We start from the raw sequence: 16,274 nt of genomic DNA on the forward strand, positions 1-16,274 counted from the left end.
ATTAAGTCGTTTTAACTCTAGAACACCCCTAACTAGGAGAGTGTGATACACTTTTAATATAGCGAGTGTGGTAATGCTTTAAGTTTTTCAAATTCTACGCTTCAAGATCAATGTCACGACAGATGAGTATAGCAGACGACGTAGACTCGACGGTACTGTACTGAGGGAAAGGAAAAAAAAGAAAATACAGCTCAGCTTTTTACACTAATGTTTGCAAAGAGAATAAATATGCTAGGCTTGACTGTTCCTCATGAAAATATTTTGCTTCAAATGTAATTTCTTGTATTCGGTCAAGTATAATATAATTGATACAATTAGTAGTGTAGGATATAATTAATAAGTACAGTTGTTCTGGTGATAATTTTTAATATATAAAGCTGACAGTAATATATAACAAGCACTATTAATTAACTGAAGTTAGTTATACCTATTCTGATTCTAAATTATTCATTGCTATGGTGTTCTTAGTGACTAAGCAAAAATCAAAGTAACAAATTTCTTTGAATCATCCAATGGTTCAGAAACTATATTTTCTCAATCTCATCAGAACGTACTTCTACATATTCATTTAGAGAAAAGTTTTTTTTTTTTTCCCTTTAAAATCACAAGCCATCAATATACAACGTGAAGTAAGTTTTTCATGATCCAAAGTCAAGAAGTGGAAATCGATATGAACATATTATCACATAATGATGTACCTGAGGACCCTGTAATAATAGATACGTATGGTAAAGAGAATTCAATTAAGTTTCCTTTCCTGAAATGTATATATAAGTAAAAAAAACTTTATGTATATATAGCTCGTTGATTCCTTTTTATAGAAAAAAAGTTTTAGCGTAGTAATTTTGACTACTCTTATTAAAATTTCTGATCTCTAGAATGTAAATCCTAACTTTACGTAACATACAAAATAAAGTAATGTTACACAAATAACTGCAATGTAAGCCCGTAACTTTACGTTACATACCAAACAAAGTAATGCTACACAAATAACTACTCACGGAGTTCATGAAGCTTTAAAGATTTTAATATTTTTCACAATTTAAAAAGACTAAACATTGAAGACCGTATATAATTTTCTCTTATAGTACGAAACATTGAACCAAGATGTTGGTTCTCATGACATGTTGACCAGGAAGCGTGGGGTTGCTCAGTTTGTCCATTCTTTCTTATCCTACGCATCAAACTTGTCTCATTTCCCTTACTCTGTGCTCTCCACCCTGAAAAAGGAAAGAAGAGCTGTTTTCACACAGCACAGCTTTATTCTGCTAATCTTCTCTTCTTTCTCTGAAAGAACAGAAGGTTTCACTTTCTGGGGTTCCTCAATCCCCTAAAGAAAAGATTTTTATTATATGGTTGCGTGACTTAGCATGTGCTACCTCTAGTGTACAAATGATTCTCCTTTTTAAAAAAGAATATGGTAATCCAAGATTCAGTCAATACCCTTTTCTTTCTTTCCTTTTTTATCTTCCAAGAGTGTCCTATAGTCAGTTCTAGCCGTTTTCTTGAACAGTAGCACATTTGCGTGAAAGTAAAAAACATTCTGGGTATTGCTGTTTTCTTTGTTTGAGAGTGGTTTCTTGTGAAAATTTGGTCATAATTGAACACAGCTCAGGGTGCTACTGTTCATTACTATTTTCTTGTTCCTGATGTTTTTGTTGGGTTTTTGCTTTGTTTCTTGCATGAAAATGTGAGTGGGGTGGGCAGAGGGGCCAGTGGTTTTTTTTTTTTTTTTTTTTTTTTTCCAATTAATATGCTGATAATGTTTGATAGAATTTTTTTGGGAAGCCAAAGTAGGTGAATCACATTCAGTAGAGTGTGAGAAAAAAAGGTGAAGAAATTCAAGAGAGGATTTTGAGGGATTAGTGTTAGCTCAGTTAGAGAAATGAATGACAGTTTAGCTATAACAGCATCATCATTAGCCATTACTGAGAAAAAACCTCAAAGGCCTGGAGGTTGTGTGGGCATTTTCTTTCAGCTCTTTGATTGGAACCGTAGATTTGCCAAGAAGAAGCTGTTTCCAAAGAAACTGCTTTCACCAGGTTAGCTACTCCACATTCCACTCATTTTTTACTTTCTTGCAGGTGATTCTAGCTAGAGGGGTAATATTTTCTTTGTTTGTGTTGCATCTTTATAGCTCGCTTTAAAGAGGCTTCAAAGAAGTTTGGAGGGGATGAGAAGCAGCCAAAGATTCGTTTGGTACTCATTTCTTGAACAAATTATTGCTACATTTAGTTTGTTCCTTCTTCTAGTGTCTCACCTGTAAGCCTGACAACAAAGTTTTTGTTTTTATTGTTTGTGGTTCTTGTATGAACAATGTAGATTGCTAATGAGAACAGTGGGGGTTTTCCAAATGCAAAGAACAATGGAATGACTAATGCTCGTTGTGAAAGCAAGCGCGAGATGAAAGCTCCAAGTTTGGTTGCTAGGCTCATGGGTTTGGAATCAATGCCTGCAGGACCAGGTGGTAAGTCCAAAAAGGCTTCAGCTTCTGGAATTGGGAACAATATGGCAGAGAAGCTTGGTGCTCAGCCTGGCGGATCTGATAATGAAGATATGAATTTTGAGAAGGCCGAAATAAAGCGTGAATTGAGGCCTCAAAAGCTTCAAAAGACAGGGCTGAGCGAGAGACGTCCGGTCAGCAGATTTAGTGCTGAAGCATTGCAGTTGAAGACTGTATTATCAAGGCCAAGGAAACATCAGCCTAAGTTGGTTTCCCCAGTAAAAAGTCCTAGAAATGTTTCTGGTAGGAATGCATCTAGGTTGATTGGGGCTGCAACTAGAATTTTGGAACCGGGGTTGCAAAAGAATAGGGCGAAATGTGCTCTCACTTATCCTAGATATTTTTCTCCCTTAGAGGATAAAGCAGATTTTGCACCACACCATTCGGAATGCCCTAATTCCTATGTGGATTCAAAGACTTTGAAAGGAGCATCTGTGCCTTCATGTAAAAATTGTGGTTATTTGCTTCATAGTAAGAATGGTACACCAAATGTGGATGAACACCAACACCCATCGTCTGTTTTGTCACCTGTTTCCAGTTACTCTGAACCTTCTTGTCAAGGTCCAGGAATAAATATGCCAAGGTTGCCCATTTTTGGCAGCAGGAATCAACAAGAGAGAGAAATAGATGATGTATCATACTGTGCAGAACTCATATTGGGCAAGAGACCTATAAGCAGAAGTCAAATAGAGATGCATGGCACCCGCAAAGGGAGCAATGTGAAGAAGGATGTATCATCTGTCACTCATGTGCATAAGCAGAAGCAAAGTCAAACATCTCAGTATAGAGAGAGAGGTCTTATGAAGTCTAAGCCAAGTAGTCTGCAGAGCAACAAAGTTTTAGCAGCTACAGAATCTACGAATAATACCAAAAATTTTGTTGCACAGAACAGAAGGTTAGGTACATCCAGCTGCAAGTTTGAAACTGAAAGAAAACCTTATTCAAGGAGAAGTGATTGCCTCTCTCCGGTGCGGAAGAAGAGATTGATGAATGTCTCTAGACAAGGTGAAAGTTCTGTGGGAAGAGAATCAAGACCTTGTTCAGACAAAACAAGTAGAAAAGATGTTTTTCCGATTTCCTCTGTTGATAAGCACTCCACTAAACCAAAGCTGCCATGTTTCCGAGAAAGTGGCACAATCAATGATAGGTCTGAGGGAAGTAATGTTGTTTCATTTACATTTAAATCTGCGATGAAGCAGAAGGCTGGCATTCATGGAGAAGTCACAAAAAGGAAGTCTCAACATAGCTCAAGTTTTGATGCTACTACAGGGAGATCCTTCTTTAAAGGAAATGATGAAACAGCATGCTTGCAGAAATCCTTTCCTTTGAAAGGGGACATTTTAGGAGCACTTTTGGAGCAAAAGCTAAAGGAATTGACTAGTGAAGAAGAGTTCGCAGAAGGGGGTGCTGCACCTAGAAAAAGCACTGCAACAATCCTTCAGGAGCTAATAACTGCTTTGAATGCAGAGAGACAATTTCATCTGGATAGTTTGCCTCTTAGACCTAGCAGAAAAGAAGAATTGTGTGGTGATGGTGACGTGTCTTCTAGAAATACTTGCATGAATTTCCAGGTTAGCATTGCTTAAATTTTAACTATCTGAAGTTGCAAAGAATGAAATACTGAATGATTTCTTAGGAAATATTTTCCTTTTTAAAGCTGGAGTGACATCAATACCTATCGTTTCTTAAGAGGGTAAACAGCTTTGAACTTGTGGATAGTTCATAAATTACGTTTGATGAAACTAGTTCTCTTCCTGCCTAATTATATTATATACTAAACTAATACTCGGTGCTAGTGCAGTCAAGATTACTTATAGAGCACACTGTATTACAGACGAACACTTCTGTTTGGTTTATAATATGTAATAAGAGCACAGAGAAAAAGCTAATAGTAGATAACATTTAGAAAGACTAAATAAAGAAGCCTAGTAATACTGCAGAAAAATGGAGCATAGTCTTTCAATACTGGTGACTTCATACTAAATTTTATGATTGGTTGATCCGACTAATTTGCCTTTAGCTGAGTGGGTTGAACTGTTAGTTGCTATGAGAAGATTTGGCACCATTAACACTAACTGATTGGAAGTATCAAATTGGTACAATCATGTAGCTCGTGCATACAAAGAACCACAATCTTGCTTGGTTGATTTAGTACCATTTGATTGTTTTTGGCTTCTCTTTTTGATAAGGGCTAAATTTTATATGCAAGTATTAACAGCACTAAGAAAGTGCATCAAAAGTTACAGATTGTGCAAATCTAATATCATCTCCATCAGGATTCTACATCATTTACTATGACCAGGTTGCACCAAAAAGCTAGCAAATACATTCGTATGTAAGGCTACGTTTATTTCTGTTGAGGCTATGTATACATCTGTGCTTAAAGCTGGAATATTAACTGTTTTTGGCTTCTTATTAAATGCGAAACAAAGGCAACCGTTGGAACTGTACTAATAGTAGTCTGGAAGTAGTATTTAAGGATGCTAATGGTTTTTACTGTCTTCCTTAATGCATAAAAGGCAGTATATCATCGTTTCCTTAAGTCCATACACCCAGGTTAGGCACCTGATTTATGATAGTAAAATATTTAGCTGCTGCCTCAGAAAAATTTGACACCCAAGATCAACTGAAACCTTTTTCGGTTGTCATCATGTAGACTAGGCTTTTGAGAAGTACTTTTCTTTTTTCCTCACTCAGCCAAAGAGTATTAGTGAAAGGACTATTTATTATTCAGTATTTTTCCCCTTAATAATTTCTTTCCTTGCTTTTCAAGTACATGAACATTTGTAAATGTGCCTCTGTTATAAACCTATTATTGTTAATCTGAATCTTATTATTGCCTTTGAATTTCTGCTCAGTCCACACCAGATTCGGCAACTGTTGGCAATTCACTTGATATTGATCACCGTAGTCCAGGATGTGTTCTTGAAGCTACCTTTTCAAATGACAGCTACCTCTCCAGCAGTCCCAATAGTAGCTCAAGTATGGTCCACCTCTCCAGCAGTCCCAATAGTAGCTCAAGTATGGTCCCTCGTTCAAATTTTACCATTTGCAAACTTTATTTTTTTCTCTCAAAAGAAAACAAAAAAAGAAAAGACACCTCTAAATTTGGATTTCATTCATCCATGCTTCTAACATATATGCTTGTTTACCTCCAGAGGACAAATTGCTTGCTGAATTTGTGGACTCTATATCTGATGAACCCCTCTTTCCAGAACCTGATAGAGATCTTTCGGATTGTGCAACCTCTTTATTCACCAGGAGGAGTTACAGAGCACTGATCACAGACCATGTTAACAACATTTCTAGAGTGCTAAGCAAGATTGATCAGTTAAAAGGAAGCAAACTCAGTTACGCAAAAGAGGTCGTTTTGAATACTGAACTCATATTTGGAGCTACACGTGAACAACAGGCTCTACCTGTAGACGATGGGTTCTCTCTGAGCCAGTTTTTCCTGAATGAACTTGAAATGCTATCAAGTCTTCTATGGATGACGTTTGGTCAGCTGCTTGGCTGTAATGACCCAAAACAGATGAGTCAGCTTAAAGGATTTGCCTTTGATTGTCTATTAGAGTACCTAGACTCAAAATTTGGTCGATACTCTGATTCTGGTTTCAGAACCTGGACTAGACTGCCATCAAGTATGACTAAAGAGATTCTAATTGCTGATATTATTGAAGAGGTCAAAGAGTGGACAGAATTTGTTGGGTTGATCCCTGACGAGTTAATAGAATGGGATATGAGCCATTCTTTGGGTAAATGGACGGATTTTGAGATTGAAGAATTTGAATGTGGCACTGAAGTTGATAGGCATATTCTCCAAGTATTAGTAGATGAAGTTGTTTTAGACCTCTACGGTTCTAGTTAAATTCAGATGGAACTGTTAGTAGCTCCTGTTTTTGAGAGTTTTTTTAAGCCTATCAGTGTTCTCATGTGATAACTCTGGCCTCAATAATTTCAAGCAAAGTATTTTGTACAAATCAATAGATTCTTCTGCATCTGATTCTATTTATTATACTTGCTTAGTTGCTTTTACATTTATGAATGAGCATTTATGAACAGTACTGAGAAGATTAATATTTTCCCTCCACCAATTTGACGGGCACAAAATGAAAAATGGTTGAAATTTATGAACAATTTGAAGTCAAATCCAGTAAGCCTCTTCTTAGCATACAAAGTAGATGCATAAGAAAAAATCTATTGTTATGACATTCAATTTTCAACAATCCATAAGCATAGCACTTTTCTATAGTCCCCATTTCCCAGCAGGTTACAATGAATCAGTCCGATTCAAACCCATTGTTCTATACAAACTCTAAGCCAAATTTGAAAAATCAACCTTTAACGACAAAAAGTAACTCAAAAACCAATCTTTCAAGCAAATCAAATGTAAAAATCAAAGAATCAAAACCCCATAAGAAAAAACCCAAAAAAAAAAAAAAAAAAAAAAAAAAAAAAAATCAATTACTTCCTTCTCGTTTCTCCTCCAATCTTGAATCATAATTGTCTGTATCCAAGAACAGTCTTGTTAGCAACTCTGTTAGTTCTTCCAACTCTATTTTCTCCATTAATGGCACTCCTTGCAACAGAAGCTAATCCCTTCAGTTCCTCAACATTAGCATAACTCTTCCTAGTCATCATACCCCCAGTCCTCTTTTCCCCTGAATTCACTGATTTACTACCTCCAATATTCCCATAAAACTTTCCACTTTTTGAAGGAGGAGGCGTAGCTGACTTCTCCTTCAAACTTGGCAGCATAGAGGGTGGCGGTTTTCGATTTTCTTTCCTCAATGCTGATGAAAAATCAGGCACTGATTGAGCCAAAATCGATGACCCTTTTGGCCTCTTAGGTGGTGTTACAAAACTCGCTTGAAATTTCACCTGTTTCTTCGGTGGGGTCAAAACAAACTCGGGGTTGTATTCCATTTCTTCTTCTTCAGGGATTGATTGTTTCATGTGCTTTATTCGTAGTTTTTTATCTCTAAGATCAGCATAGGCTTTGTAACGAGGTCCCCTCTCCATGAGAAAACAGTCAGTAGTGAGTTGAAGGAATTGGGGTTGATCAGAATTTGAAAATTGTGAGAGAATTAAAGACTTGGGGTCGAGTGCAGTGAAGAGAGAGTTAAGATTTTGAGTTTGAAGAAGAGATTCACTGGTCCCTGCCATGGCGAATGAATGAAGGTAACTTCAGTTTGCCAAGACAGTGAATTATTGTGGAGGTTTGTGTTTGGAGTTTAAGGGGAGTTCTTGGATTTGATGAGAATTTTGTGGTTTTTCAAAAGGCTTTTCAGTCTCCAACGGTCTAATAAAAGAAGCCAATAGGACTTTGATATGTTTTTCTACTGTACTTTTTTGACCCTTTTGGTTTCTAACGTTCTTATTGTAAAAGGTGGGTCCAAAGCCTAACTAAAACGAAAGATTTAAGGCAGCTGAGTTTATAAAGCATATTTAGGGATTCTATGAATCAAAGGAAATGAAATTGGCACGGGGATTAACGTTGGTATCCTATGCCAAATGACGAGGAAAATGCGAAGGATTGGCCGTTTGTAAAAAAGGACCTTTTCTTCTCATAAAATTTTGCAAATCGGACGGCAATTTCTCAGCATCACACGTGGATATACCAGAATTACCATATTCCGTTTTTTACCATCTGTATTTCCGGGTAAAAATTTATCCACACCGGATGTTTACACCAAACCAATACAACTTATTATAGTTAAGTAATTTAATGACATGATATGTACATTAATCAACTATGGTAAAGTGATAGTTGTGTATATTCATACACATGACATACATCTATTGATTTAGTATAAACACCTGATGAGAGTAAGTAAGTATTTACCGTGTTTCCCGGTTCCTTTTGCCAAAAAGGCAAGGAGCTATTAGCAGTGTCATACAGTACGGAGTATACAAGATTTTGACACGCAGTACTAATTTATTGTTAATGTTATTTTAAATTTCTAAACTACGGATTCGACATTATACTATTTACTTTAGTAAGTGATTTTAAACATCCAATTAGGGTTTGATAACCCCTCCTCCCGTAACCTGGTGAACTGAGATATACCAATTAGGAAAGGTCGAGAGCACTTAGGAGAGGTGTAAAATGTGTACATACACAACACAGGATGTTATTGTTATCTGATGGTTTCATTCACCTTCGTTGTTTTTGGGCAGGTTTACAAACAAATCTAGCGTCGAGTGAATAACATCATCAGGTTGTGGACAAATCTAGTGTCGACGTGAATTTACTAGATTTGTTTATAAACCAGCAAATGATCATGAAAAACATGGGAGTAAGGCATTCTGTTTATGGCTAGGCGTTAAGGAACCTGCTTGTCATCCATCGAAAAAGGCTCTTATGAGGTTACATGCAAGCTCAAGGTTAGTGACGAGATTTTCATTACTGCATCACAAGGTTATTGTATAACAAAAAGACCTATCGTTGTAAGAGAAGGGGAAGTAAGAATCACATATAAGCTGTAGCCACTCATTTTTAACATGCTCAATAACAAATTTGCAACTGTAAGAGGGACAAATGAAATTCTATTCTACAAGTGCTTTTTTCGTTTTAAATATCTATTCTACAAGTGTTTACATATGCTGCATGCCAGCATGAAACTATAAGCATTACTCAAAAGAGTCCAAAAACTTCCTAAGCAGACTCCCAGTGCAAGCTCAACTAGCTAGACTTAAGTTATCAGGTAACTATTGTGGTCTTTCATACATTCATTCTAGATTCATCACATCAAACTTTATGATACTTGTATTTCTGCCCTATATTAAATCGCGAGATTCTACTGCCAAAGCCTTCCAATACTACCGTCCTGACAGCCTCAACTCCTTGATCAAGTGCTGCATTCACCTGTTCGTGTACAACAAGAGAAACATGAAAACTGTTATTGAACATCAAGAGCTCATATTGTTATTCTTGCTTAGCTTTGAATCTTTTATTTTCCATGGACAAGTCAGGAGAGTGGAAGAGGTAATGAAGGGTAGGGAGAAACCAATTGGCAGTTCCTTGCAATGCATCATATGCATACACACACTGCAGAAGAATATATAGCTATATCCAGCACCACCTTATTCTGATGTCTATTTTACAAGAGGTGACAAATAGGTTGCAAAACAAACAAGGAATATATGGGGATCCTGTATGATAATGAAGTTTAAGAGACAACTTGAGCCATTCATTGGAATGCTTTTCATAATGAGAAAAGATGAATAGTACTTTGACAAGTATCAAGAAGCTCAAGTACCTGTTTCCGCTCTAAATCACTGAACTTTTGCAAAAGATATGCCTTCATGTCCATTGTACCAGGCGGATTTCCAATTCCTGCATAATACATGAAAAACATGCTTTTTAGATTGGGATTTGGTTGTGGTATATGAGCACACAGTTTGAATTGGTAGTTATGCGACTATGCTTTCACAAAAAATGATAAGCAATCAGGAGGAACCTATGCAAAATCGTGGAAATTCCCGGCGACCATCCAAATGCTCCATCACACTTTTCACCCTGCCAAATAAACAAGAAATCAAATGCGAATTTTCTATATTCTGCACAGTAAATAAAGCTCTTTAATAACCTGTGCATTAGAAAGCACCACTGAGCAGATATTACACACAGTACAATTACAGAGCAAGTATCACTTAAATTTGACTACTCAAGAACAATACCCATTATGATGGCCATGTCCTCCTTTAGGCTGAAGCCTCAAAACACCATTGGGTAAGCTCATCTCATCATAAACCTACAAGGATGAGCACAAACACTTTACAGTTCGAATGATGGGAAAAGGTTATTTGGAGCACACTACAATGTATTATCCAGTAGAACACCCAACTTCAACCCTCAAAACCAAAGAAAATTATCTCCTAGAGTAATGAATAAAAATAAAAGAAGTCATACCAGAAGGATGTGACGCAAGGGCACCTGATAATATGCAGCAAGCGGTCCAACCTAGTAGAATATACAAAAGTAAGATTTGGATTAGGTCCATGTTTACCAAAGATGGGATACAGAGCCCTTTCCCCCTAAGAAAGCTAGGTCACCCTAAAATGGGAAAAGAATGGACAGAGAAAACTTTTGGTTTGAAACCCTTCTTCAAATTTTTGAAGCAAACGTCACCCAGTCTCACTCTAATCAATTATATATGCGAAACATGAAACAACAAAAGAAATAAACAGTTAAAAAGAAAGTAAGTTGAACTCAGTTCTCTATAGTCCCTGCCTTTTAGCTAGTTGTGGAATATCAATATTTAGGAAGTAGAAGTATCGATAAAAAAAGCTTTGTTTATCAACCTAAGCCAATATTTCAAAGAACCAAGGGGTCTAACAAAATTCAGTAAATAGAATTTGGAAATTGTTTTTGAATGAATAGTATGCTGCTCTCCTATCTGTATAATATTTGCTAGCATGATAGTGGCTAAAAGTGTGAGCTTTTGTTATGTCCCACATCGGTGGGCATAATGTGCTTATGTGGGTTTAAATAGCCTTGGGCTCTCCCACCTTAATAGCTAGCTTTTGGGGTGTGAGTTAGGTCCAAGGTTGTTACAGCTTTGCCATCAGTTTCAGTAAACAATTAGAATGTAGGTATCCTATGCAAGGGGTTAATACACATCAGATGCAATCTGGTTAACTAGAATGTCGGTCTGACAAGCTTTTAATTCTAGGGCAATCAGAAAGTTGATCAAAGAACCTAACATGTTTCAACTCTTCTAAGCAGCAGATGTACAAGTATAGGAGACAATGTGTCTGTTCACTGCAAGTAGAAGCTGATTTAATAAGAGACAACGAGTCCATTGAGTAGAGTTTCATAATGCTTAAAGAACATAGATATGAAGCAGAGATTAAAAGAGATAATCAGAATTGAAGGTGACAAGTCTTTAAACAGGTTGTCAGAGAGGACAATCCAAATTAGCAACCCTTGTATCTTAATCTTCTACATAGAAAGAAAACTTAAAGTAGCCTCTTTCATTGTAACGGTGTGCCAGATACAGCAGCTTTTCTTAGCAACTGTCAATTGAAAGGGTAAAGAAGATATATGCCTAATCCAATGAGAGATAAGTGTTTAACATTGCTCAAATGCCCATTGAGTGCTGAGTATTTCAATTTAAATAGCTAATGGTTATAAAAATTTTGCAGACAGACTGAATAACTAAACTACAAAAGCTACTGAATACATACTGATTCTCCACTGAAATTCATGTAGGACTGAGGCTTTGCCAATACAACAGGTACCTCCCCAATGGAACCTGTACCAACGTGCATCAAAAAGAAACCGTCAAATCTCAACATTGGTAAGAAAAACACTATTTTCGACAAGCAGATTCGAGTAACCACCTATCCCAATCAAGGCCTTTGACTGTATTGTGTTTAACACAATGCCCTCCTCTTGAGAAACTCGATCAATCATCTCGAAACCAACCTAATTAACAAAACCCAAGATGTAAAAAAACAAAAAAATGCATTATTTAAAGAACAAAGTCACTGAAAGAGCTCTGCAAGAACACACAAAATTAAAAAAATGAAGCTTTGAGTATATGTAAGTTACATTGTGGCGAGTCCCGTGATACTTGTTTCCGGGATTTCCCAATCCAACAACCAACCAAGGAGTGTACTCAACCTTAACCCCATTAGGCTCTGGAAGTGAAGCTGACACTCTAAGCCTTGTGGGGGCAAAAGGCCTTTGATAACAAGGGGTTCTTGGATATGATATACTGCAACTTTTTGGGGCAGATACTGCATGCAACATTGACCTGATAGTGAAAATTACTAAAACATCACGGGTATTCCTTTCAATTGAACTGATTTAACAGAATATACAATTAGAGGTAGTAGAATTGAAAACAAAATCATAACTTGGGGAAGAAAGGAAAAAAAAAACCTTATCTTTGGCATACCTCAAGTGGATTCTAGAAATATATTCAAAGAATACGGTCGAGCAAAGGATTCGAGCTAAGAAGAAATACTGTTGGACAGAGTGAATTTGCCCGCCACTACCATTTAAGTTTCTTGAGAGCTTTGGATAGACTCACACAGAGGATATTTTACGGATATGATAGAAGTACTCGTCCCAAAAATTATTTTATGTTATTAAAGAAATTACTTATTAAACTATTTTACAAACATTGATTCTTTAATATTTTAGATAATGGTCCAAATTAAGAATATCGAATGAAATAAGAATGGTGAAAAGCCCCGTTATTGAGGGTTTTTCAACATGACCTAATTGAGGGTTTAATAGTTACTTTGTTGTGACATTTCTCAGACCTCTCTCTTAGTTCAAAATTAGTTAATGAAATTTACCTCTGGTTTTAGAAATTTCATCATTTAGATGAATTTTATTACTCCCGAGGTTAATCGTTTTCAAATATAGAAAAGAAGACATTCACACAATAATTTAACTTTCCTTAAACTGGAGGGAGTATAATTTTTTGGAAAAGAAGTTTTAGTTCCAAAAAGTGAAGAGAAGAACATAGATTTTTAAATTTGTGAGTGTTTTAAAATGTTAAAACAAACGCGCGAACACTCTATACCTTGTAACTCGTGGCAAGTATAAATTTAAATAACCTTTATATATTGGTGAATTTGTATCAATGAGTAGATACTTTCTTCAAATATAAAAGAAGGAAGCTCTTTTTTAAACTAGTTAAAGAAGCACTGATCCATCATAATGAAATGGGTTCTTTTTACAGTATTACATAAATGGCATGCCTTTTTTTTTTTTAAACCCAAATGGGTATTTTCGCAATGTTGCACGAAATGTATAATTTTTTGTTTTTTTTTTTTTTTGGGGAAGGAAAATATTAAAGGAAAATGGTTTGTAGTTTTTAACCGTTAAAAACTTAAAATAACCATTTTCCTTTAATATTTTCCTTTGAACGTCTCTCTGAAGAACATAGATTTTTCCTTTGAAGATTTCAATTCCTCCATTAAAGTGTTTTATCAATTTTCTTTTATAATCTTTGAACCAATGATTTATAATACTAGACTTGTTTGAAATCTCTCTCTCTACCCTGTAACTTGTGGCAAGTATAAATTTAAAATAACCTTTATATACTTGGGTGAATTTGTATCAAAGTTATGACCGGCATACTTATGCCTTGTGGGCAGACACATACTTTCTTCGCATAACGGATAATTCCTTCACAAAGAAGAGAGGAAGCTCTTTATGCCCCATCGGCATAAATTTGAATTAAACTTACGCCGACGGGGGCAAACTTATATGTTAAAAATCACATATATATGTGTTTGTCATTCAACTAATTATGGGTTGCATTGAATGTTAATAGGCACGAACCCATTGTCATTAACGTGAGATACTAAATTTTAACGGAAAAGTTAGGGCATATATATCCACCCTAATCTGCAGAATATTGATTTGTTAATTTTTGGGATATAACTTAAATATATCAGTTTTATGGTTACTTTAAATTCGTTATCGAAAAAATCTTGGTACTCTATATTCAGTTGGACATATCGCTTGGGTTGCTTGTCTCAAGCTGAATTCATACTTACTGTTAATTGTTGTTAATTTGTAAATATAAGCATGTCTGAACAATGTCCGTAAGAAGATTAAAATCTTCGAGGCATACTTTCCATAAGTGGACATATGGCATGTGTTTAACATCTCGGTGAGATGTTTAACGTCACGTAACTTTGATAATTCCTTCACGTCGGCCTCAGGTTTGCCCATTTTATTTTCTCCCCATAAATTTGTTAACGAATTATCAAACTTATGCCTTGACGGGGGCATACTTATGCCTTATGGAGCGTACCATACATATATATGTATTTGTCATTCCAAACTAATTTGGGTTGCGTGTATAGCAATACGTTAATTGTTAAACAAGAAAAATAAACGTGAGATACTAACTACTATTCGCTTTTTAATTCGAACAAATTGGGCATATATACGGATCCACACGATCACCGAATATTATTATATGGATATAACTTAATTATTCTCATCACTGGACGCAAAGTTTTATACTTTAAATTTATCTTTCCTATTTTTGTTCAACATATTAATTACTAAAATTTATGTAAATACATGTGATGTATGTTACAAAATGGGGAAGGAGTGGAGGGACTTTTAGTTAAAGTAGCAAAGTTGTGTTTAACGCGCGTAGGCTTGAGAGATATGTTTGAATTTGGATTCACCACAAGGATAGTTGTATTTCGTTCTTTCGTTTATGGCATTGTTAGAAGGTTTAATGTTGCACGATGCCATGAACATTTTTTTTTTTTTTTTAATTTCGTTTTTTATATTAAAAACGAAATTAAAAAAAAAAAAAATCATTTTTTGCAACATTACACGAAATACCCATTTGGGTTTAAAAAAAAAAAGGCATGCCATTTTGGTGTTGGCCGTAAAAAGCCATTTTTGGCTCGGACTCATCCATCATTCAACTACGATGAAAAAAATATAAAGTAGAAATTTTCAAGGGTGTTACTAAATGTATGGCGGTGCAAATAGATGGGCACAAATAGTAGTGACCAAAGTGGACATGTGGCGTTGACATCTCGGTGAGATGGACGTGAAGCTCTTCGCCAGTTTGCCATTATTAGGAAAAATAAGCTATGAAAATTGAGGTTCTTTGGGATCACCTATTATATGGTTTGAGTATCTTTCCTTTTTTGTTCAAAATTAATTACTACAAATTTATGTAAATACGATGTATGTTACAAAATGGGGAAGGGGAGTGGAGGGTGTTAAAGTAGCAAATACGCACATCGTAGGCTTGAGAGATATGTTTGAATTTATCTTTCTTAAATCTTGGATCAACGCCTATACGCTTTTTCCAAGTCATCTTCTTTCGCATTTCTGTCCACCCCGAGTACTTTGTAGTAGTCATTGTTAATGATGGAGGGTATATTTGAGCCTTTGAAGGGCATAGTGACATATCATGCCACCTCACTAAAATGTCAACGCCACATGTCCATTTTGGTCAACTTTAATGATGGAGGGTATATTTACATCTAAAGTATAATGGAGAGGTATATTTGGCTCTTTAACGAGAGGTATATTTGGCTCTTTTCCAATAGTACAGGGGTATATTTAACCTTTTTTCCGTATTTTAAATGACCAAGAATCACTTGATTTTTAATAAGAAAAAAGAGATGACGTTCAAAATTCCATTTCAACAATTCACCAAATAGAATATTCCTCTCGAATCTTTGTCGACGTGCAACTTAGATGGGTCAAATGAATATGTTTCGGCCATTTTGGTCAACTTTAATGATGGAGGGTATATTTGTGCCCAAAGTATAATGGTAGGGGAATATTTGCATTCAACGTATAACGAGGGGTATATTTGGCTCTTTTCCACAGGGATATATTTGGCTGTTTTCCAATAGTACAGGGGTATATTTAACCCTTTTCCGTATTTTAAATGACCAAGAACCACTTGATTTTTAATAAGAAAAAAGAGAGAGACATTCAAAACTCCATTCCAACAATTCACCAAATAGAATATTCCTCTCGAATGATCTCGACGTGCAACTTAAATGGGTCAAATGAATACGTTTCAGCTGCCTAACTCTTGAAAATCAAAGAAAATATCATTAGTTTGACACGTTCAACAAGGCAAAAGACATAAATTGACCCCTAAACTATACCCCAAATGTCGATATCATACTTAAACTATACAGGCGACCTATTACACACTTGAACATCTCAAAAGTGAATTTAATACCACCTTCTGAGCTGATGTGGCACAAAAAAAAATAATTATAATTGAATAATAGGGGAGTGAGAATA

At 35.8% G+C, this 16,274-nt stretch overlaps 3 protein-coding genes across 5 annotated transcripts; 1 reads left to right on the forward strand and 2 right to left on the reverse strand.

The window, feature by feature from the left end:
- Positions 1-1,105: 1,105 nt before the first annotated feature.
- Positions 1,106-6,538, forward strand: LOC132046649 (uncharacterized). 2 transcript variants are annotated; one of them, XM_059437348.1, is made up of 5 exons: positions 1,106-2,042; positions 2,138-2,199; positions 2,323-4,074; positions 5,362-5,485; positions 5,662-6,538. In XM_059437348.1, the coding sequence occupies exons 1-5, from the start codon at positions 1,886-1,888 to the stop codon at positions 6,369-6,371; spliced, it is 2,805 nt and encodes a 934-aa protein (XP_059293331.1). In that variant the 5' UTR covers positions 1,106-1,885; the 3' UTR covers positions 6,372-6,538. The 2 variants fall into 2 exon arrangements, with proteins under 2 accessions (XP_059293331.1, XP_059293330.1); XM_059437347.1 differs by having other exon boundaries at positions 1,108-2,042; positions 5,362-5,524.
- Positions 6,539-6,684: 146 nt separating this feature from the next.
- On the reverse strand, positions 6,685-7,843 carry LOC132046650 (uncharacterized). Its single transcript, XM_059437349.1, has one exon. The coding sequence runs from the start codon at positions 7,667-7,669 to the stop codon at positions 7,001-7,003; it is 669 nt and encodes a 222-aa protein (XP_059293332.1). The 5' UTR covers positions 7,670-7,843; the 3' UTR covers positions 6,685-7,000.
- A 1,194-nt stretch (positions 7,844-9,037) lies between these two features.
- LOC132046651 (chloroplastic group IIB intron splicing facilitator CRS2-B, chloroplastic) lies at positions 9,038-12,590 on the reverse strand. 2 transcript variants are annotated; one of them, XM_059437351.1, is made up of 9 exons: positions 12,412-12,590; positions 12,063-12,315; positions 11,852-11,936; positions 11,696-11,763; positions 10,419-10,469; positions 10,187-10,260; positions 9,967-10,025; positions 9,766-9,842; positions 9,038-9,371 (listed from the first exon to the last, which is right to left on the reverse strand). In XM_059437351.1, the coding sequence occupies exons 2-9, from the start codon at positions 12,261-12,263 to the stop codon at positions 9,255-9,257; spliced, it is 732 nt and encodes a 243-aa protein (XP_059293334.1). In that variant the 5' UTR covers positions 12,264-12,315; positions 12,412-12,590; the 3' UTR covers positions 9,038-9,254. The 2 variants fall into 2 exon arrangements, with proteins under 2 accessions (XP_059293334.1, XP_059293333.1); XM_059437350.1 differs by having other exon boundaries at positions 12,063-12,267; positions 12,412-12,588.
- Between the last annotated feature and the right edge of the window lie 3,684 nt (positions 12,591-16,274).

Source organism: Lycium ferocissimum, chromosome 2, assembly GCF_029784015.1.
Source record: "Lycium ferocissimum isolate CSIRO_LF1 chromosome 2, AGI_CSIRO_Lferr_CH_V1, whole genome shotgun sequence".
Taxonomy (NCBI): domain Eukaryota; kingdom Viridiplantae; phylum Streptophyta; class Magnoliopsida; order Solanales; family Solanaceae; genus Lycium; species Lycium ferocissimum.

What these genes read in the sequence shown, in the direction of transcription:
- LOC132046650 (XM_059437349.1), bottom strand. Translation starts at nt 7,669, where the DNA reads ATGGCAGGGACCAGTGAATCTCTTCTTCAAACTCAAAATCTTAACTCT.
- LOC132046651 (XM_059437351.1), bottom strand. Translation starts at nt 12,263, where the DNA reads ATGTTGCATGCAGTATCTGCCCCAAAAAGTTGCAGTATATCATATCCA. An exon ending in TGAATTTCAGTGGAGAATCA is followed by an intron (nt 10,470 to 11,695) that starts GTATGTATTCAG and finishes ATATTCTACTAG; the next exon opens with GTTGGACCGCTTGCTGCATA. An exon ending in ATTTCCACGATTTTGCATAG is followed by an intron (nt 9,843 to 9,966) that starts GTTCCTCCTGAT and finishes TGTATTATGCAG; the next exon opens with GAATTGGAAATCCGCCTGGT.
- LOC132046649 (XM_059437347.1), top strand. Translation starts at nt 1,886, where the DNA reads ATGAATGACAGTTTAGCTATAACAGCATCATCATTAGCCATTACTGAG. An exon ending in AGCAGCCAAAGATTCGTTTG is followed by an intron (nt 2,200 to 2,322) that starts GTACTCATTTCT and finishes TGAACAATGTAG; the next exon opens with ATTGCTAATGAGAACAGTGG. An exon ending in ATACTTGCATGAATTTCCAG is followed by an intron (nt 4,075 to 5,361) that starts GTTAGCATTGCT and finishes ATTTCTGCTCAG; the next exon opens with TCCACACCAGATTCGGCAAC.